The sequence below is a fragment of the Lobosporangium transversale genome, assembly GCF_002105155.1.
Source record: "Lobosporangium transversale strain NRRL 3116 chromosome Unknown BCR41scaffold_46, whole genome shotgun sequence".
NCBI classification, from domain to species: domain Eukaryota; kingdom Fungi; phylum Mortierellomycota; class Mortierellomycetes; order Mortierellales; family Mortierellaceae; genus Lobosporangium; species Lobosporangium transversale.
In genome coordinates, this window is record NW_019029024.1 from 104,216 (window position 1) to 125,738 (window position 21,523).

At 42.5% G+C, this 21,523-nt stretch overlaps 8 protein-coding genes across 8 annotated transcripts; 3 read left to right on the forward strand and 5 right to left on the reverse strand.

Annotated features, from left to right (window-relative positions):
* The first annotated feature begins 63 nt into the window (after nucleotides 1–63).
* Nucleotides 64–4,399, forward strand: BCR41DRAFT_425155 (hypothetical protein). The gene is made up of 4 exons (XM_022030546.1): nucleotides 64–224; nucleotides 380–640; nucleotides 786–2,173; nucleotides 2,266–4,399. The coding sequence occupies exons 1-4, from the start codon at nucleotides 137–139 to the stop codon at nucleotides 4,123–4,125; spliced, it is 3,597 nt and encodes a 1,198-aa protein (XP_021877485.1). The 5' UTR covers nucleotides 64–136; the 3' UTR covers nucleotides 4,126–4,399.
* Nucleotides 4,400–5,717: 1,318 nt separating this feature from the next.
* Nucleotides 5,718–8,138, reverse strand: BCR41DRAFT_361079 (P-loop containing nucleoside triphosphate hydrolase protein). Its single transcript, XM_022025448.1, has 2 exons — nucleotides 8,119–8,138; nucleotides 5,718–8,012 (listed from the first exon to the last, which is right to left on the reverse strand). Exons 1-2 carry the CDS (start codon nucleotides 8,123–8,125, stop codon nucleotides 5,776–5,778), a joined length of 2,244 nt encoding a protein of 747 aa, XP_021877486.1. The 5' UTR covers nucleotides 8,126–8,138; the 3' UTR covers nucleotides 5,718–5,775.
* Nucleotides 8,139–8,156: 18 nt separating this feature from the next.
* On the reverse strand, nucleotides 8,157–9,315 carry BCR41DRAFT_361080 (oligosaccharide biosynthesis protein Alg14 like-domain-containing protein). Its single transcript, XM_022025449.1, has one exon. It carries the CDS (start codon nucleotides 9,266–9,268, stop codon nucleotides 8,234–8,236), a length of 1,035 nt encoding a protein of 344 aa, XP_021877487.1. The 5' UTR covers nucleotides 9,269–9,315; the 3' UTR covers nucleotides 8,157–8,233.
* Nucleotides 9,316–9,397: 82 nt separating this feature from the next.
* On the reverse strand, nucleotides 9,398–10,310 carry BCR41DRAFT_389250 (hypothetical protein). Its single transcript, XM_022028103.1, has one exon. The coding sequence runs from the start codon at nucleotides 10,263–10,265 to the stop codon at nucleotides 9,528–9,530; it is 738 nt and encodes a 245-aa protein (XP_021877488.1). The 5' UTR covers nucleotides 10,266–10,310; the 3' UTR covers nucleotides 9,398–9,527.
* Nucleotides 10,311–10,365: 55 nt separating this feature from the next.
* On the reverse strand, nucleotides 10,366–12,151 carry BCR41DRAFT_340824 (Sin-like protein conserved region-domain-containing protein). The gene is made up of 4 exons (XM_022022217.1): nucleotides 11,172–12,151; nucleotides 10,896–11,071; nucleotides 10,676–10,786; nucleotides 10,366–10,568 (listed from the first exon to the last, which is right to left on the reverse strand). Exons 1-4 carry the CDS (start codon nucleotides 12,013–12,015, stop codon nucleotides 10,425–10,427), a joined length of 1,275 nt encoding a protein of 424 aa, XP_021877489.1. The 5' UTR covers nucleotides 12,016–12,151; the 3' UTR covers nucleotides 10,366–10,424.
* Nucleotides 12,152–12,258: 107 nt separating this feature from the next.
* BCR41DRAFT_361084 (FtsJ-like methyltransferase-domain-containing protein) lies at nucleotides 12,259–14,509 on the forward strand. Its single transcript, XM_022025450.1, has 4 exons — nucleotides 12,259–12,322; nucleotides 12,460–12,923; nucleotides 13,022–13,604; nucleotides 13,686–14,509. The coding sequence occupies exons 1-4, from the start codon at nucleotides 12,307–12,309 to the stop codon at nucleotides 14,471–14,473; spliced, it is 1,851 nt and encodes a 616-aa protein (XP_021877490.1). The 5' UTR covers nucleotides 12,259–12,306; the 3' UTR covers nucleotides 14,474–14,509.
* A 126-nt stretch (nucleotides 14,510–14,635) lies between these two features.
* On the forward strand, nucleotides 14,636–17,639 carry BCR41DRAFT_361085 (subunit 17 of mediator complex-domain-containing protein). The gene is made up of 7 exons (XM_022025451.1): nucleotides 14,636–14,720; nucleotides 14,846–15,112; nucleotides 15,226–15,656; nucleotides 15,787–15,945; nucleotides 16,059–16,147; nucleotides 16,231–17,171; nucleotides 17,277–17,639. Exons 2-7 carry the CDS (start codon nucleotides 15,036–15,038, stop codon nucleotides 17,530–17,532), a joined length of 1,953 nt encoding a protein of 650 aa, XP_021877491.1. The 5' UTR covers nucleotides 14,636–14,720; nucleotides 14,846–15,035; the 3' UTR covers nucleotides 17,533–17,639.
* Nucleotides 17,640–17,691: 52 nt separating this feature from the next.
* BCR41DRAFT_361086 (Centromere/kinetochore Zw10-domain-containing protein) lies at nucleotides 17,692–21,392 on the reverse strand. Its single transcript, XM_022025452.1, has 13 exons — nucleotides 21,169–21,392; nucleotides 20,920–21,057; nucleotides 20,713–20,820; nucleotides 20,525–20,605; nucleotides 20,340–20,405; nucleotides 19,845–20,238; nucleotides 19,478–19,753; nucleotides 19,229–19,387; nucleotides 18,984–19,131; nucleotides 18,628–18,886; nucleotides 18,384–18,527; nucleotides 18,046–18,264; nucleotides 17,692–17,950 (listed from the first exon to the last, which is right to left on the reverse strand). The coding sequence occupies exons 1-13, from the start codon at nucleotides 21,373–21,375 to the stop codon at nucleotides 17,720–17,722; spliced, it is 2,430 nt and encodes an 809-aa protein (XP_021877492.1). The 5' UTR covers nucleotides 21,376–21,392; the 3' UTR covers nucleotides 17,692–17,719.
* Nucleotides 21,393–21,523: the final 131 nt, after the last annotated feature.

Below are 21,523 nucleotides of genomic sequence, written 5' to 3' on the forward strand. Positions count from 1 at the left end.
CCTTTGTCCAAAGATACACAGACATTAGTCAAGTGTGAGTCTCTCAGATGATAGATCAGAAAGCTTCCAAAGTATCACAGTAGAAAGTTTTTACATCATTTCTTCCACATCAACTTTTTTAGCTGCCTCATTTAGAATGTCATGTCGACGTGAAACAGACGAGGCAGCTTCGCATCTATTCTATGACTATATTGATGACCATAAGGAGCTGCTGGCTATTAAAAGTAAGATGTTATGATAACAATAATGTGTTCTCTACGTTCTTTGACGCATGTCAATCATAGTCAAAAAAAAAAAAAAAAGTAATATAATATAAAATAAATGAAATCAGGTCTATTAATATTCATTCTAATACCGCCATCATTATCCACTCGCATAGTGAACGACAGCAAAAAATCAAGCCAATTTATCGAAAAGGACAAACCAAGTTTCCATACCTCACGTCCGCACAACAGATTAAGGAGCATTACCAAAGGATTTCACTATTTGGAGCGGCTATTCAATCTCCTTATATTCTCATTGACGGTCCTGTTCCTCATCGCAGCCCTGAATTTACTATTCTTTTCGAATTGGCCGTCCACGGAGCAGAATGTAACTCCTGTTATCTCGACAGAGCAGAAAACGAAATGGTCTCCTCATAGTAAGTACAAAATACCTACAGCAGGTATTTTACGCAAGTCAAGTTACTCTATCATATTTTTCTTTATACTAGGAATATAAAATCTACTTTAATCCACTACTTTTAATATAAGTATATTCTTTAATACAATAATCCATTTCTCAAGATGCTGCACTAAACTGTACAGTGTCGCCAGATAGTGTCGATCCTTGTTGTGGGTCCATATCTAATAGTGATAGCGGCTTCAATGGCAAGAATGACAATACTAGTCACGATTTTGGTACCAACAATCAGTCAACTCCAAATAACGGACGACCCAAAAATGTAAAGCCTCAAAAAGGTCCTTTAAAGCCTCCACAGGCCAAGAGAATCCCTCGGCCGTTTACACTTCATAACGAGACATTCGTTGACAATTATCGATGGATGCATCAAATCAAACGAGATCCTGATGTGAAGACATATATTGATGCAGAATCTGAATACACTGCTGCATGGGTTGAGCGATCAGGGGTTCAGGAACTGCAGATGCAACTTGAAAATGAGATGAAGCAGATCAAGCAGGCTATTCGAAGGCAAGGGAAACAAAGAAGGGGGAAGTTACCACAGGGTGAGCGTCTCGAAGGAACTCAATTCTGGGATGTGGACCAATGGCGGTACTGCCTGGATGATTCTATTGGGGACTTTGGCATTTACAAGAGAAGACGTATCCATAAAGACGAGCATATCCAGGCTATGGATAAAAAGAGAATATCCTATACGAGTTCGTCTGCTTTTAATTGTTTAAAGAGTCAAAATCAACAACCTCAACATCCTCAACAATCACAGCGAGTTATCTCAAAACCCTCTTTTGTGGATATGGCTAATAAGGCGGGCACAAACAGTCCTATCGGGGAATTGTCTGGTATTGAGCCAGAAGTAGTCCTTGATGTTAACCAGATCGCCAAAGAAAAGGGACACCAAGGAGGCAATGGTCAGTTTTCATTTGGCACTCTGGAGATCCAACCCCAAAATACGCTTTTAAAATGCGATTCAGATTATTCAGCTACAGAAAAAGGCAGCCCGACTAGTAAGTCAAATGTGAAAGCTTTGTATATGGCTTACACCTACGACACATCTGGAGATGAGAGGTATCGTATCAGTGTCATTCATTTACCCTTCAATAACCAGAAATCTGAGTCTTGTGCAGCACGCAGTTCTGCGCAGAGAAGAGATGAAATGTCAGACGGCTTTGAAATTCAGTTAAACGGCGCAGTTTTTAAGGATGCTGGACCCGACACACGATTCGTCAAATTGGGCAAGTCGCTCTACTTGTATTTCACGAAACTCGACCGCAAAGGTCTACAGCGCGAAGTGTGGAGGCTTCAAATCGATACAATGAATGATGATATTAAGGCTCCCAGGAAAGCAGATAGTAAGGCTCGTCTGCATATGAGCTCGAGCAGCACTCGAGGCGCGAAGCAACTATATGAGCCAGAGATTGTGATGCAAGAGAAAGAAGAACGAAATATTCTATCTGTATCCATGACAAATGATCAACGTTTCTTGCTCATTGAGGTAAACATATGAGTATAAAGCGAATTTGTTTCATCCACTTCAATCACACCCACGCTGACATCTTTGATTTTTTAACATGCTACATAATACAGAGCTCAGGACAAACCAACAGCCATTCGTACTTTCTAAGCATCGATGATCCCGACAGAGGATGGAGCATTATCCGTCCGCCAGAAAAAGACGTAATATACAAAGTCGAACATCATTCTGGGTTTTTCTACATCCGTTCTAACCACGGAGATGCCATCAATTTCAAAGTTCTCCGTATACCTGTCTCGGAATATATTGAAAACAATACTTCTTGCTTCAGAAAAAGGCCGGTTCGAGTGAGGTCCTCTGCTTCTTTCATTGAAACAGCCAATGACCAAGTAGTGATTGAGCATGACTCGGCAAACTTTCTTGAGCGTTTTGAGGTCTTTGTGGAGCACTTCGTCGCTTGGGTTTGGAGAGATGGGCTTCCAGAAATCCGCATCTTTTTGGCACCTCGGCCTGACGACATTAATATAACACTACCTTTGCATGAGAAAGTAAGAATTCGGCCTTACCATAAAGAGCTCAATGTAACAACACTTATGCCCGGTAATATTCGATACGAGGAGCAGCGACTCTTTAGGGACTTTTTTTCAGCCAAGTTGGTGTATTCCAACTGTTCATTTATCCGTCCATGGGCTCTCTACGAATATGATATGCATTCGATCTCTAACGATTCGCTGGACAGTGGAATCTTCCAAGGTGATGAGGATGAGCGGCAAAGGAACGCTACTCGCTTGATCCGCCAAGATCCATTTCCATTGGACGTGAAGTACGGTCAAGCTCTCGCAAACGTTTCAGAGCTATGCACACATGAACAATCTAGCCCTGATTCAAAAGAAAGAGAAGAGGCTGAGATGGCAAAGTTCAAAGAAGTTCGCTTCATGGTCCCCTCAAAACATAGATTGAGGCGTAACAAGGCCCTGAATGATACACATCAAAATAGTGATGAAGAAACCTTGATACCTGTTTCTGTGGTCTACTATACCTTCCCAGATGGTAAACAATTCCCACGTCGGGCTGCGTTGGTCAATGCCTATGGTGCGTATGGGACCCTTACATCGCCTATTTTCGATCCAGAGGCGTTGCTACCGCTCCTCCACCGTGGGCTTATTTACGTTCAAGTACACCCTCGAGGTGATGGAGTCTTAGGACCGAAGTGGTACAGAGATGGCAAGTTTGAGAAGAAGGTGAACACGTTTTTGGACGTTGAAGACGCTTTGCTATATCTAAGTGATTTAGAGATGGTGAAAAAAGAAGGATGTGCGATCCAAGGGCGTAGCGCAGGAGGCTTGGTTGCGGGTTGGATAGCCAATCGATGGGGTGACATGTCCTATCCATCCATAAATGGCAAAGATAAAGGTGATGTAAGATCTGAATCCCGGAACATTGTCAAAGAGATGGTGAGAGTGGTTGTAACTCAGGTTCCTTTTGTTGATGTCATTTCAGGTATGTCAGATGCAGAAATTCCTTGGGTAGAGTATGAGCGGGATGAATGGGGTAATCCTGTGGCGAGTCAAGAGATTTTCGAGGCAATGAAAGGTTATTCTCCATACGATCGGATTCGAAGTCAGCGGTATCCGGATATGATGGTCATGGGCGGACTCAACGATGCTCGAGTTAGTTTTGCAGAGCCCCTAAAATTTGTTGCCAAGCTAAGAAGTATTGATGGCAAGACGAATGACTGCCAACCAATGGAGTCGGACGAAGATCAGGAAGCCAAGTCTAAGCATGAAAAGAATTACAAGGTCAAGATGTGTGTAGGCAAGAAAGATACCTCGTTATTATTGCAAATGGAAGATGGAGGCCATTTCAGTGGGAAAGAGTCGTTATGGATGGCATTTGCACTCTATACTTTAGACGCAGAGAAGGTTGTATCGACACCGTCAATAATACAGTGGTCATCAAAAGTCATTCAATGATTTTGAATTTTTAACATTCTCATTCCTTTTCTTCATTCTCATCTAGCATGTGGCTAGTATATTTGGGGTAGTGCATTTGTTCCCCACACCTCATGATTACTTTGATGTCTCATTCCTAATTATGACTTCATTGTGAAATAAAACCAATTTCAATTTGACCTGCCTATTGAATGACTTCTGCTGAATTTCAATGTTGATTGCAAAAAAAACTTTTTCACTTCTCTTTTTTCTACCAAGATTACCTTCAGCTATATCTTCATACACCTCTACTTACAATTAACATTCCACATCGTTTAGTATTTATTATGAGGAGGCTTTCTATGGAAAAGGTACAAAATGCTCAGGCCTTACTTCGACAAGGGAAGTCTACAAGCGAAGTGGCAAGGCAACTTGGTATCTCTATTTCATCGGCAATAAGGATCAGGAGTGACGTCAAGGACAATATTCCTAAACCCAGAATGGGCAGACCCTCATTGGTTTCCCCTGCTACCAAGAGGGTTATTGCACGCGAGGTTGATACGGGGAAACTTAGATCCATTCTGGCAGTTCAAGAATACATCAGATCGAGCCATGGAGTGCATGTCAGTGTAGAGACTGCCCGACGCTATGTAAAATCAGAGGGTTTGAAAAACTATGTCCGCCCATTCAAGCCTAGGCTGACAAAAATGCAGATTGCGAAAAGGAAGAATTTTGCCCTCAACCACCTTGACTGGACTGTTGATGACTGGAAGCGAGTGATGTTCTCGGACGAAAAGCTTTTTGAAAGGCTAGGGTCCTTAGGAGGAAGAACACAATATAGGCGACCCGGCCACAGGACTTTAGAAGATCGAGATGTTAGAGAGAGATCAAGGGGAGCACATAACAAACTTATGTGGTGGGGCTGTATCACTTATCATGGTGTAGGCGATGGTTGCAGGATCCCTGTCACAGTTGATTCCTCTTTATATGTTGATGTTCTACAAGATTATGTCCTCGGCTCATGGAAGTGGCATGGCCAGGACCCTGAAAAGTTAATTTTTCAGCAGGACAATGCAAGTGTTCATACGAGTAGGATGGTTAAAGAGTTCTTAATTAAGTCACACATTACCACTTTGGAGTGGCCTCCAAATTCTCCTGACCTCAACCCTATCGAGAATGTATGGGCCTACATGGATCATCGGCTCAAGGGATATGAGAAGGTACCAAAGGATCTGGATGAACTATGGGAAAGACTACAGGATATCTGGACATCTATTCCACCTGACTTCCTTGATGAGCTATATGAAAGTATGCCACGAAGGGTAGAGGAGCTACATCGCATGAAAGGATCTCGTACACATTGCTGAAGAACAGAAAAAAAAAACAAATAAAGCAAAGCTGCTGATTTTCTTCAAATGTCATTCAATGAGATGCCAATAATTGGCATTCATCTAAATTTTCAATTAGCAACAGGAGCTCATTGACATTGTAGTAGGAGTGACGTTGTCGATGGTCAAACTCGCTACGTAAGTTTCATTAGCGACAAGCAAGATCAAATTGGAGAAAGGAATGAGAATGTCGAAATTCCTAATTCATTGAATGACTTTTGATGACCACTGTAGATGGTTTATAAAAATTTTATATTTTATTCTAAATTGCTTGATGTAAAAGTCATCCGAAGGATTTTTTTCTTCATGAAAGTACTTTGCCCATGCGGATACCCATCATGATGCGCTCGGCTAGATTACGATCCTTGCGCCCCACAAGGCTTGTCGCACGCCCACCACGACCCCCACGCGCTGTGCGACCTACGCGATGCAAATAGTCAACAATGGTTACAGGAAAGTCGTACAGAACCACGTGGTTGACAGCTGTAGTATCAATCCCTCGTGATGCAATATCTGTTGAGATCAGCACCTTTCCTCCAGTATAGCTAGGCTTTGCGGCAGATCCTTTAGACATTGTGTTCAACCCGGGTGGGGGCGGAATATAATCATCGTCCATGAACTGTTCAAGGATCTCATTGCGATTTGAAGCGTCCCCATGCAAAACACCTAACAGTCCTGGAACCTTGTTTGTCTTCAAGTGCTCGTACAGGATCTCACAAGAATGCTTGGTGTTGCAAAAGATTAGTGTGTTCTCTTTGCGTTTACTTCCTGCAATCTGTTGTTGTTTTGCTAGAATATCCAGGATGGCTTTAGGTCGATTTCCAAAGTAAGGTTTTAGATCTAGGAATGTTTGATGCAATCCTGGTAGCGATTTATGCAAGGAAGGCGTCGTGATCTTGAGTATACCGGGCAAAGTTTCGTCTAGAGTGTCTGATACCTTCTTGGGCAGCGTGGCCGATACAACAGTGATATTGGTCGGATACCTAGTATTGGAGGCAGCGACTCTGGCCTGCTTAACAATTATAGAAACCTCGTCTCCGAATCCACGATCAAACATTGAATCGGCTTCATCAATCACCAGATGTATCAATGAGTCTAAACAAATCTTGTTGTCTTCAAGTAGACCAGCACTACCTCGAATTTTGCGGTCATTCTCGCCCTTGTGATTAGATCTATACGCCTCTTTTGGTAGATAGTCTAGCAAGCTGGATGGTGTAGCAACAATAATATCAACAGGTCCAGATTCCAGGCGCTGGATAATACTCTTGGGTGCCATCGCATGCGATATTGCTAAGGCTCTGACTTTGATCGAATGTGAGAGATCTTTCAAAATAGAGGACACTTGAGCTACAAGCTCACGTGAGGGTAACAGCACAATAGCTCTGGGCTGATTGAAATGTCGGATTGTGTTTAATGCACGGACCTTACTCCCTTCAGCGTCAATCCCTCCCTCACTCTGATAACGACTGATGGCCTCATCTTCCTGCACTTTGAGTTGATGAAGTACAGGAATCAGGTATGCTAGAGTCTTTCCAGATCCTGTTTCTGCAGCACAAAGTGTATAGGGCGATTTTTTTTTAGGATCGATTGCTGCTGGGATAGTTAAGGCCTGAATCTCTGTTGGCCTGATGCTTTCCAGTGATTCATTTGATACTATAGCGGAGGATTTGGACACCCTTACAGATTTGGACAGCAATTCCATGACGCCCTTCTCTACATCCGGATGTATCCCCATATCCTGAAATCTGCTACTGGCAACTTTATCCATCATCTCCTGCACATCGCCCAATTCCTTCGCAAAGACTTCTTCATTTGACGTTTTGTCAAGACCAGTCTGAGCATTCATTTTGTATTTGGAAATAGGTATGTTTCTATTCGAGATCAAATTCAAACTCACATCCGAGGCAATGGGTTTTAGCGCGAATCGAACAGGAACAAATCCGCGTACTTTTGGTCCTAATTTTCTCTTGGCACCAGCCTTAATCAGCGCCCGTTCTGCCGCCGCCGCTTTGTCTCTTCCAGCATTACCAGTTTTGAGGGACAGGTCATTGTGAGATCCCTTGGACTTGTAGAATGACGCGAATCCTGGTGCAAACGAATGTTCAAGCTGTGGGTTCCTTGATCCTCTTTCGAGCGAAGTAACAGATACAGAGGTTGAGATGATACGTTTTCGCGGAGAAGAGACTTTGGCTTGCATTCCCGATGATTCCGAAGTATCCAAAGTTAGTTTCTTCCATTGATGACTCTTAGGCTTTGCATCATGCGGAAGTGTCGTGCTCTTATAGTTGGTCGTATGTTTTGATGACCGGGTGGCTTTCAATTTCTGTTCCTTGATGATTCGCTGTTTAGGGCGAGGTGCTCTCTTTGCGTAAACAACAACAGCAGAGCTTGTTGAGAAGTATTGTTGGCCAGTAGATATAATATTGTTTATACATGATATACTGGAGCTGAATGGCCAACTTATGGCTTGACAGCGTCTAAAAGTCTGGTATGACAAGACTGGAACAATCCGATCTGATCTCTTTAAAAGAAAATGCAAAGCTAATTTATTTCAAATCAATTACCAAGAAGCCAGGAGAGCATCTATTATGATTAGCTTTGTTGAATGGAATACTAGAAGGATTCATAATTATTGGAATGGCCGTACCTGACATGACGAAAAGGAAGGCTACGAGCTGTTTCAACTTTTTTTTTTTTTTTTTTTTTTTTTTGAGAACAAAAAATAGTGACTGCTGTAATGGATGTCACCAAAAGAGGAATAGTTATACAAGTGTACCGATATAGTGGGACCGAGGATATCGCTCTTTGAGTTTTGGCCATTGTACTAGAAAAACATCAGACAGCGGATAAAGGAGCTTGCCAGCGAGGCTGAGCGTCTGAACTCTCGCAAAACTCTCGACAAACACCAGATCAGGCGTCAACTCATCAGAAATACCTATCATTCTTGCGCCAATGACAGCTAGGGCCAGAGCTAAGCATGTCCCAGGGCCATTCATGAGCAAAATACTCCGACGTCCTGAACACTGTAGATCCTGCGATGGTGATGATGATGATGATAATGATGAACGCTCTAGACTAGTTTGTTCTGATGGCTGAGACGGTACTGATGCACAATGATGGTTGATTTTCTGTATTGACAAAAAGGTGAGATGCTTGATCAATGGTATGGCTACTATTAATGACTTGACCAGAGTCAATGGTGTTGTTAATAAGGACTGGTGTACGTGTCGACTACGGGGGATGCGATGAATAGTGTATCCATTTAAATGACCAGCATCTTCAGCAATTTGTCTTTGATGAGCTGTGGTAAGGCTTTTGAACAGAGTAGTAACATCTCTCTGGTGACGCGAAGATTCGAATCGATGAACCTTTTCGACACTAGCATGATCATCAATGCCAACTACATAGTGTCTAGGTGAGTATTTGCTGATATCCAGTCCAGATATTAGCTGTAACATCTCAGCAGTGTGTCCTCCAGAGCCAAGAAAAATGGTTGTCGTGCATCTGTGAGTATGAGCTACGAACGAGTTTTCCTTAATGGCATTGAGAGTATTCCCTCTGGTGTTGATAATCACTTTCTTATCACTGGACAATGAAAATGATGATGATGACGATGTTGAAGTTACTTCGTTGGGGAGCGTCACAGATGTGTCCCTCAATAACTTTTTACTTGGACGATATTGGGGTAGAGCGGAACGTAGCCGAAGAGCAACGGCAAGCGCTATGGGGACTGAGACTATGATTGAAGTCAAAAGGGCTGCGAGAGCAACATTATAGACATTCGAATCAAATTCCATTACAAGTTTCCAACCAGCCAGGACAGGATTCTCAACGTAATGAAACAGAGGATTTTAGTTTTTCAAAAAAAAAAAAAAAAGTTGGGACGTTTGTAGTGGTCCTTTATCACGTGTATGGTTTAAATATATACCACTTTATTGAGTCAGAGCAGATGACCCTTCATTTTAAAAAAAGAATGACACTGTTTGTGTAACTGGTCGATTAATGCTAGGTCGATATCATACATACATACTACGAAGGAAAAACTTTTTCCATTTTTTAGCGTGGAGGATTATGGGAGGAAGCCTCCCCTTGAGGGATTGGGTAGGCAGTACCCTGTGGTTGACCAGATGGTGGACCGTATGGAGCAGTGTAGGCTGTTGCCGGGGCAGCTGGGGGAGGATAGGTTGTTGTTGAAGAAGCTGGAGGGGGGTATGCGGGGGGTGCTCCTGAGTATGCTGAATCAGTAGGAGGATACCCACCCGTGCCAGGTGGATACGCTGCGTAAGTGCCTGTGGCCTCAGGGGGCTTTTCCGAATAAGGTGAGGAGGCTGGAGGGGGATAGCCAAAACCGGATTGTCCCTGAGGAGCATCAGCAGGGGGATATGAGGAGTTCTGGTAAGCTAAGTTAGGATCGCCTGGAGGGGGAGCATACGTTTGTTGCGGGAAGGCATATTGTTGCTGCTGGTCGGGTAAAGGTGTAACAGCGGCTTGCTGTGTGGGTACAGCCCTTGCGGCGCGGCGTCTGCGAAGGCAAAAAAGAATGATGATAAGAAGAAGCAGCACACCAAAAACAGCGGTCCAGGCATAGTTTCTGTTTTTTCTGCACTGGTACGAATTTATACAGTGATATCCATTTGGACACCAGCGACGGGGATATTCTGAACAAATTTCTTCACGCTTCTCAAAGCGCATCACAGAACGTTTGACCAAGGGTGAGATTGGGGAGGTAAGCGCTGGGATCAGGTCAGCGCCGCCCAGAGTGTCGGCACGGACCATATTCAACGAGGAGGGCATAAGGAGAGGAATAGATGAATTTGAGTATTATGTGAAGAAAATGAAGGAGAAGAAAAAAGAAAGAGTAGCGCGTTTGATCTTTATTATTTATTCTATTATTACCCTTAACTGACATCATCATGTAAAAATTAACTTTATTTTCAACCCATGCTTGATAAACTATCCAATAGTCTCGATCTTCACATTACGAAGCGAATTAGCAGACGAAACCATATCAAGATATTCGTTCACACTTGTCGCACACTCTAGGTCATCGACATGACTTGCAAACATTCGATCGTAGATGATTTCTGACTCTAAAGACTTTTTTTTTTTTTTTTTTTTTTTTTTAAATTTCGTCAGACGTCAGTCGTCAGTCAAAATGAAAATAAAGTACTTGATAGCTTCTTTTTCCAACAAAAAATTCTTACTTCAATATCAAAGTAGTCCAGTTTGGTCCAGCTTTCTTCATCTGCAAGACGTGCTTTATTAGGTCCACTGGCCTTCCGTGCCTCTGAATCTGTCGCACTTCGTACCTGAACCTAAAGTATTAAAATTTTTTTATACGTATGGGATGGTAAAGGAGCTGTCAAGACACAACAAATAACATCCCAATAGTAACAATAAGAAAAATATATATTCAAGTAGTACCTGCAAAGCTTTCGCTTTCTGATCCTGTTCCACCTTCTGCTTTGCTAGCAGCTCCTTATTCTCCTCATCACTGACTTTCTTGTTGGCTTGCTTATGTTTCTCATCAATTTTATCCAGGTATTTAAAGCTAGGGCGGAGCTGTACTGCGCCATGGAATGGCGTTAAATGCATCTCATCTAATATCCACAAGAACGTAACCATTAGATATTATGGTTATACAATGGCATATTCATTCTGTCTCATTGTAGTAGGGAGTAACTCAATAAGTAATCTTACCGTTTCTCAGAACACCTGCGAGGTAGTTAGTAGCATTAGGGATGAGTGAAGAGACTAACGTCTGTTTATCTAATAACTCCTTGTCTTCATCATCATCAGGCTCTTCATCTAATGCCGTCCTGAGAGCCTTGTCATTCATGCCCAAGGCTAGTTCCTCTCCTCTTTCCCGGTTGTACTGGCTCGCATTGGTGTCCAGAGGTATTTCCAGCTCAATCAACTGTGAAATAGGTTTAATCCTAGCCTTGCTAGGGCTTGATTCTCGAGTATATGTAAAAGCTGCAGCCCGTACTGGATACTGAAACAAATAAAGATACTTGGCTAGCCGTTGCGAGAGATAAACAGGTATTTCTTTAACGAGTTCATCTCCTTCATCTGCAAAGTCTGGTAGCTTGTTGCTTCCAGTATCCATTGTCGCATCTGTATCCTGATCATAGTTGTCACCATCAACATCCATCGACGCACTTTCAAAGGTGGGTGGTGAAGATTCATCATGGAGCGATAATTCGTCCATCCTTGGTTGCTCAATCACTGAATTAACTCTTTCTTTTTTCTGCTCACTTTCGCTCAAGTCTTTATGAGGTGTAACAATAGTACTGACGCTGGGTAGGACAGTGTGATTTTCATCATTGGTCGATTTCCTTTTCAGAAGGCGCTCTTCTTCCAAGCGCTCCTGTAACTGCATTTCATCCTCAATAATCCCACCTTCATCTGTGGGACTTATTGAGTTGTCATCGGCCATTTGTGCATCGTTATCAGAGCCCTCGCCTTCAGCTGGTACTACAACTTTCTTGCGAGATCGTGCAGAGCCTGAAAAACTAGGCTTGAAGCTCATTTTAGGTGGCATGTTTGAAAGAGATGTGAGAAAATTGGTCAAATCGTCTGATTTATTGCTATTGAAGGCACAGCTTGATCCTTATGTTTCTCCAGTGGAATGTAATTGCCGCTGTTGTTGCTGCTGGTTTGTATGACCTTTGTATAGGCGACTTTTTTTTTTTTTTTTTTTTTTTGCAATGCGTAATGTTTCAAAATGGCAAGCCACATTCAAAATAGGCATCGTTTTTTATTGTGGTCCCTGCTCTCTTTCTGTCACCAAAGTAAATACAGTGCTGAATAAACAAGACATCAGCAAGGCATCATGGACCCCTACAATGGTGAGTTTTGAGCCCTAGCCTCTCATCTTATGTATCATGGTCGCCACATTTGATATGCCCTTGAGGCGCTCGTACACTGTCAGCTGCAATGTTTCCTGCACCATTCCTATTTTCCTGACTCTAGCATCCGCGTGTAGATAGCGATCCGGTTTTTCATGCCACGCCCCTCGAATCACCTATTGAAATCCCTACACTTCAGAACTGCCCACGGGTCCGTTTCCAGCCTACAGGAGGGAGCCGTGGAGGGCATGGACGTGGATGCTATTCAGATAATCGCCAAAGGGCACCGTTTCAATACGGTGCATCCCAGCAAGGCGCCTTGCGCTATGATCCACAATTAGGCCTGCAGCCTCAAGGATACCAGCAATATGGACAAGGACATCTCGCCACTAATTCATACCAACAGCAGCAGCAGCAGCCTCAATTAATGCGACCTTTAATTCCCCCTATCCAGTTTCTTGATCAACATTTGGATGTTTTTCAGGCCACATCGTATGAAGTACCTCAAGACTGCCTCAAAATTGAATATGGGCCGCCTGAAAATGTAAATTTGGATCTATTTTGCATTCAAGGGGTGGTCACTAACCTGTTAGAGAGCAAGGTATGTAAATCCCAACGGTTGCTAGCCATACTTGGAATGAGATTGGGTCACTACTGACAATCGTGAGTGTGACTTGACCTAAATGCACTTTGTAACAGAGAAAGCTTCGCGATATCCCCTCGGAAACATTTAGTCGCGCTCGCCAGCGCTGCAACCCTTATGAACTTGTGGGCTCATCCATCTTCATGAACCGTGCATCTGTCAAGTTGGCTAGCATCGATTCGCAACTTGCTTTGACTGCAACCAAAGAGGACCCAACAGCCGGGCAGGGTCGGGAAGATGATCGAAAGACTTTCCGCTTTGCCGACTTATGTTCTGGCCCTGGGGGCTTTTCTGAGTATCTTCTTTGGCGCAAGCACACTTGGGGTGAACGTGCGCGAGGATGGGCTATAACTCTCAAAGGGGACCTCGATTTTCAATTAGAACGATTCCATAAGGATGCTGTGGTTTATGAGGCCTTAAAGACGTACTATGGCAAAGATGACACGGGAAATATTCTCAAACAGGAAAATATCGATGCTTTTGCAGACATGGTGAACAAGGATACGAATGAACTCGGTGTAGGACTGGTCTCTGCGGATGGAGGCATTTCAGTTGATGGTGATGAGGCCGTACAGGAGACCCGTCTACAGCGCCTTATCCTTTGTCAAATCTTGACAATGTTCATGATCCTTCAGAAAGGTAGCTATCTTCATTTAATTTGAATTTTTGGTAATTTCCTTGTGAGTTCACTAAACGTTCTGTTGCTCACATCTGCCTTAGGTGGGGATTTTGTGGTCAAAGTGTTTGATATCTTTACACCTGTCACTGCGGGACTAGTCTGGCTTCTGTCTCGCCACTTTGAAAAGATCTGTGTTATGAAGCCATTGACAAGTCGGCCTATGAATTCTGAGCGTTATGTTGTTTGTCGACACTTGCTCAGACGTAAACCGGAGCAAGTGATTGAACATCTCAAAAAGGTGAACGCGCAATATCAGGACATAGAAGAGAGGATAGGTGTGGAGGATCCGGCAGCTTCTACTCCAGTAACCGAAGATTCTCTTAGGAAAGAGGATGTCAACCACATCATAGATCTCAACACTTTGTTAGCAGATGTTCATTTCGTGGAGTATATCAAGCGGAACAATATCAAGACAGCTATACGACAGACTGAAGCACTAGATGTTTTTTTGAAGTACGTTAATGAAGGACTTCGTCCAGCTTTTGATCAGGAGGCTATAAAGAAGCTGTGTTTACAGGAGTGGCGTATTCCTCCGCGTCCACAGCCAAATCACTCTCACCATCAACATATAAAACAACAGCAGCGCTATCCCACACATGGGCCACACCATCAGCATGGCAATGCACGACATCATCCTTATCAGCCTTCGAGATCTCAGCAATACCCCCAACAGCATCAACAGCATGGATCCTCTTCGAGAGGCAGGTTACACTCTAGTACACAGCCAGGATCAGGTCGATCTTCTAACGAGCACCGCGGACAACCCGGTGTTCTTGACTCTTTATTGAACAACATGCAGCAACCTTCTCCCGGCCCTCCTAGGTATTAACCAATGTATACACAGCCAATAAAGTTTGAAGTTACACGTAAAGGTTTTCGACCTGTCGCCCGATGCTAAGCCACTTTGGCGAAAGCACATAAAAATGCGTCGTTTTCCTTTGTTTGCCAGGTACTCCACACTTTTCCAGATAATGGCTGACCAGCGCAAGGACAAGCGCATCAAGCTCTTTCTCGAAAGGAGCATTGAGCGACTACCTTTTGACATCACTCAAAAGGCTGAAGAGATCTATCTTCCGTAAATATCACGTACTCCAGACAAACATGTACTCAAATGCCTACATTAAGAAGCAAGGTTTTATTCGTTCCGAAATGTACTCAAGTAATTATTGGATGAATTTGGATGATTCAAATTGATGTTTAGAGATGGCGATCCCACGGAAAAGCTGAAACGGAAAGTCAAAGTCATTACAGAGATTGCAGGAGATAAGTACGATAGGTTCACAGATAAAGTCGTAACAAAGGATGATATACATCCGGATAAGCAGCCTTCTATCATAACCACGGCAGAACAAGGAACCACGACAGAACAAAATGCTGAGCCGGATCCAGGAATGGTAGGAGCCTCTTCAACGTCGTCAGCCGTAGCAGTACGTGCGACTTCACCACAAGGAATATACGCAAAACTTTGGTAGGATGCCGAAAGTCGCGTAAAAATGCTGGCTTGCTTAAGTCGATAACGCATATCGCATAAAGCCTAACACACTCCTAACGGTACCGAAAATTTGTATATTCGCAATGTAGGCATGCACAAAGTGAAATAGGACTTGCCTTGGATGTTCTCAACATTATTATCTCTTCTTATCAAATAAACCCTGGAACTACAGGAGGTATTGGAAGTACCAATAATGGAGCCATGCCAAACTCTGCACTTCCCCCAGGATCACTGAAATGCGACTATGTACCCCGAGCGCCTCTGTCATTGCAAACTATGATTTCAAATGAAAAAATGGCATTGGGTAGCAAGAAACACCAACTACGCAGTGCCGCTGCTATTTTGATGCAAGGCGCTCAAAAGTTAAAGAAAGTCATGGCAGATGAGAGTCAGTTTTGGGGCGGAGCCCTTCGGCTACGGAAAAATAACTGGTGTATTGTTTCTGCTAAGACTGGGCACCACTCGACCAATCGAATTACAGGAGGATCGCAGCTTTATGTTCATTATGGATTTCAAGACGGTAAGGATTACTGTGGGTGCTTTGCACTCTAACTCTGACATTTAGAGGGCCATTATACCTGATATTAAGGGAGCCGAGATCTTATTTCCATTTTTTATTTTATATTAATGCATTCCCCATGTTGTGATAGTTGGATCGCTCTTCGGTAGTCGATCTTATGCAGAGCTAGTTCGTAATCAATCATTTTCGGGACCAAAAAAGGCAACAAGTATCGAACTCAACTTCCCAAACAAGACCGGAAAGGTTATCGTTGTGAGCCTCGTACAGCAAGGTGCTTCACATACCTTCAGTAGGTTATTCTGCATATCATGGATTTTTTTTTTTTTTTTTTTTTTTTGAGCTACATTGGTATGTGTTAATAGCTAATCCTGAATTATCGCCTTAATATCATTATGCTAACAGAGATGCCAACGTCTAGAACCAAGAGCACTCTACATAATCAACTCTTGGATGCTCAAAACACGCTCTTCGATGGCGAATTATATCACGAGGTTTGTCCCTGTCATAAATATCCTTGTATGTGTCACATGATATGTTTATCGATCATAAAAATTTACCTTTTTTTTTTTCTCAGTTGACAAACGAGGCACGCTCAATGAACAACAGTGTATCCATTGTAGACAATGAAATATTTATGCCTATTAGTGACGAATTAGAGCTCAAAATTGCTTACAGGATGCCTACGTCAGAAAACATTCCGAATCTCTCATTATCTTCGTCTGAGGATATGGTGATGGGAGAAAGTCATGATGGCATAGAAAATCCTAACATGACAAATAGTCTTAATCGTACAGCGAATATACTACGATGCGCTATGCAGCTGATGCAACACCGACGATATCGACAAAATATCAAGGAGCGGACAGACAGTTTTTTTAAGAGCTCTCGTCCAGGTGGGGGGAGAACTGCAGGCTCATTTGGACATATACAACAGACACTTCAACAGCGCCCTACAGCTGTACTTAGTATGACTCTCCAAGCACTGCAATACTATTCTTTTTCAAAACGGATCCGGGACGTGATTGGCAGAGCCACTAGAAATATAAAGCAAAACTGGTGGGAGCCTGTTGATGTGTACTCGATCGATGTTAAAGCATCAACTCCAATACAAAGCAATTCAGAATTATTGATTCCAGGGACATCTAACTTTTCATCGCGGGGAACGACAACCAACCATGGCATGGGATCTGTAGTTTCGATCAATCTTGGCGATAAAGCGCCTGCGGTACGGTTCGTCATACGGTCTCATCCTGCACCTTGCGTCATCCTCCAGCTGACAGATCGACCTTCAGCACCAATTATGCATGTCACAGAGTTTGAGAGAGTGCTAGAGCAAGAATTGACCACGCGTGCAATTGGGCGTATTTGCGAGATTCTCAATTCGATTAAATCTTGGAACGACTCCTTGCCGACACTGCAGAGCCCCAAGTTTGTGATCGACATTGACAAACGCTGCGTTGGTGTATTTCATATGTTGCGAAGAGATAACTCAACTGCTCTTAGTACATCCACAGTGTACGAACTCATTATGTGGATTACGTTCATGTTGTCCTTTAACAAATCTTCCGATAATGTTAATTTTTTTATTTTTTATTTTTATTTTTATATATATATATGTAGAATACTTCAACTTGATATTAGCGCAGAGAGAGCCATAAGTATCTCTATTAATACTAAGCATGGTAGCATTAATCGATACAAAATTGTTTACTTGGAGGATCAGCAACTTCAACTACCTCAGAGTGAAGATGCAGGCACAAACAATTCCCATCCATATGACACAGCGAATTCCTCTATGACTCTGCATCAGACTGCAGGAAGGACAATGGAGGGCTTTAGAGAGTGGCTAAGACAGAGCATCATCGCAGAGCTTTAACTTACAAAATACACTATGTAATAACGGACTTTGCGGCTTGGCAGTATAGTCTGCCATACTTGCAAACACAATTGATCAGCAATCTGAAGCAATCATGTGTGTGTGTGCATTTTTTTTTTTTTTTTTTTTTTTTTTTCAACTAAAGTTATGTGTTTAATTATCTACTATCATTTAACTACACATTTGTTTAACTTCGAAGCAATGGCATTGGGTGGCCTTTTTCGATCTCTTCCAGATTGCGTTGACGAAGAGGTGTGTCGGCAAATAATGCACACAAAAGGTTCGACAATTCACGCACTTGAAACATATAGAGTTGTCCAGCTCTAAAGCGGGTCATGATCTCAGCAAATGACAATTCAAGAATATCAGCTAAGAGCTGAAACTTTTTCCAAGACAGCACAAAATGATAAATCGGGTCCTATTCAGTCCAAAAGATTGGAGCTCCATATCAATAAACATGAATCAATCCAGTTCGAGCACTGCAGCAATGCATTCATTGTCTACCATACTGACCTCATCCTCATATGCATCGCCTCTTATAAGCTCTACAAGGGGACTAGCATGGTCGAATTGATCTTCGCATTCAAACAAAACCCCACATAAAGCTGCAAGCTTATGTGATTCTTGTTCAGAAATATCTGTCAAACCTTCAAGCTCACGGATTACTCGCATGATTGTATCATCAAGTAGTTTGCCTAGAACCTTATAAAACGACATAGGTGACATGATCGGCTAGGACATTTCATGATGCCACAAAAAAAAAAAAAAAAAAAAAAAAATCAGACTATGTATTATAAGAGGCCATTGCAGTATCTCTGTTAATATTCTTATAATCATTTCTAGCCATTTACCTTCCAAGCTTTGCCTAGATGCTTGAAGACAAGAACAACCTGCTTCATAGATCTCTCATAAGCAGCAAAATTACTTTCAACACTGGAGTCTCTGAAACCCCGTGCCTCGTCTACACTCTGCATTAGTTCATCCAATTGTTTTTGCTGTGATTGGGCACCAGAGAACGACAAGAAAAGTCAGTAGCCATTCATTAAGAATGAGAACGGAACGTTGATGTGTACATTCAAGTTCAAGCTCCCGTACCACTTGAATATCAAGCCATTTTTTAGCCAAATCCTTTAGCCCAGGGATAACATCATCATATTGAACCTCATCCAATCCGGGAATTCCACTTTCCAGTCTTGCAGGCACCTTCTCCAGTTCGCGCGCAATATACATACAATCATTAAAGAAAAGGATTGCCAGAGCTGGCACATTCCCCAAAGTCCTTGCATGATGAACTGGCATTAAGGCTCGGTAAAGATCGATTAATGACCGTGTGGCTTGATAGAGATGCCTAGAACTATACAACGAGCATCATTTTCCTATTTAGCCATCAACATACATTTGTAAACTGATAAGCTGCCTCCGCACAACATTGAGAGTTACATGGCACTTACGCCTCTTCGTTGAGCGACATGGCTTCGCCAAGAGTGCTCGTGATCATATCAACGATCTGCTTAGACTTCATACTGATTGATGAATCTTTCAGGTCCATTTCAGGGTCTTTAATACTATCCCAACTATGGATATCTTTCTCGAGTTCGTCTATCGCAAAATGCAGAGAAAGAAAGTCAAGATACTATTGGAAGACGACGAGGGAAAAGAAAAGGCTGAATACAAAACTTTTCTGACTTCAAATTACCTTGCCTATCCAACTCCCTTACATGAATGGTTTTGAAATCATCGCTCATGATTACAGCACGCCCAATCTTCAAGAGCGCATCCCTCTTATGATTAGTGTAGTGAACATCAATATGTTCAACAAAGTCGCGGAGGACTCTATCGTCAGCAGTCAGATAGCCTATTAACAGAGGGATTAGTCACGATGAGGTACTCGAATAGTGAAAGAGTGAAAATGTAGGACGCGTATCATGCATAACATGAGACATACCCATGGCAATAAGCTTCTCTTCGAATTGAATAGCAGCCGTTGCGATGGGCCCAAATTGGTTCAATTCCTCAACGTTGGTTGGCACAAGTTTCGAGAGATGGTCAACTGAAACCATGGCACATGTCTTCTTTGCAATATTGCGCCCAATAAAGTGTACCAGTTTTTCGGTATCGGAAGGATCCTTTCTATTGTTGAACTCCGCTATTGAGTAGTCACTCAAAAAGACATCGCGATATAGGAATTGAAACACGCTAAAGATTTGATTAAATAAAGTGTCTGCAGGATAATTTAGCTGAAAGATATAATGCGAAGTACTAATAAAGCATTAGCTGCAACAATGTGTATTCGGGGGTTGACACTCCATTACCTGCTCCGTTACTATTTTCTGGAATAAGTGCGATAGTTGAATGGTGTGCGGAGGCATAATCTCCAGAATTCTCGATGGCCAACCGTACATTTCCGTGATCTCGAATAAGCGGTTGCAGCAAATGACGAATAAGGGTATTTTGTACAACCTTGAGTTTATCGTTGATGACATCCAGGAGCATTAGTGTTCGTATGAGCTCGTGCCATCTTACAGTTCCCGGTGCTGATCTTGAGCTGGAGCGATAGTGCGTAAGTGTTGGGACTTTAACATCATAGGATAAATTGAGTTTAAAAATGCCGCCGTTCTGTTCCGTTGGAAGTTCGAGATATATAGCACCAGCGACTAGCTCATCCAACATTTGATCTATGGCCTCGGTCATCTTGGAGCACTGATCCTAGGATGGTATGGATATCGAGAGTGTTTAATGTTTAAAAAATATCTTATGCATATGTTAATATAGTATCTATTTTAGAAGAATAGTAAATTGTAGCTTACAGTCAGAGACTTAGTAATTTGTGAAGCGGCAACTCCTGGACTAGGAGGCTGCGCAAGGAGTTTGGCCTAAAGTAATAGGAGTAATAATAATATCTAATTAAGTCCTCATATTATTATCCTACAGTCCCAAGTATTATAAGAGTTATCATTGATGACAAGATGTATTAAAGCGTATCTCTACGTACTGCTTGCTGGATACAATGTCCTGCCTGAAGAATCTTCCCTGCGTCCATATAGCCTTCGTACTCGGAAAGGATATCATTAATCTAGATATAATGGAGAGCATGAAGCTTGTGATTAAAAGAGACTGAAAGTCAAACATAAAGCTAATGGCTCGTTGTAGAAATTGGCATGCATGTGCATCAAGATTTACCCTTGAAAAATGGTTCAAGCCGTCCAGGATGGCGTTGCTCTCCTGCACCTTGTATGAAATTTCATGGTGATCCACTAATGCAGACATGACCTGTTGTCTCAAACCTGTCTATTAAATTTTGATAGAGTTTGAACACTGGTTATTGAACCAGAGAACAAGAAAGAGTTGGAGGAATGAGCCACAGATATGTAGATGTCATGAACGTGCCTCAGAGTCCATAGTTTGCGTCGCAATACTGTCTACTTGCTGAAGTAGGTCATCTATCTTGTCCTTAAGCTCCAATGAGTATTCAAACGACTCTGAGAAAGCATTGTAGTTGGCGAGTAGCTTTTTGTAAACTTGCGCCTATCATTAACGTCAGATACAATAAAAGAAATGGAGTAAGCAAATTGCTTTTTAGTAAACTAGTACTCTGATGCTTCATCGCAATAACCAGATAATGCAGCCTGTGCTCACCTTGATAGCCTGTATCTCCACGTCGACACTCGCAATTGCTTGCGCAAGTTCGTCGGTTGTTACAGGCGCGCCATTATGACCGTTAGTTGCAGGCAGCGAGGTAGATGTGCAAACGTTGGCAGGAGAAGAGATGCTATGCGATTGTTCGTCCAGGTGTGACGCGACAAAACGCGCAAATGAGTGTCCAGTGACGACGGATGTGGCCATGGTATATTAGGGTGATGATTCAATGGAAGGTTTGTGCATGGGAGATCTCACATTTTTGAACTTTTGGGCGAATGGCACGTGCTCTAATCATCTCATTATAGCCGTTGAATTCTGGCCAAAAAAAAAAAAAAAAAAAAAAAATTCTGGC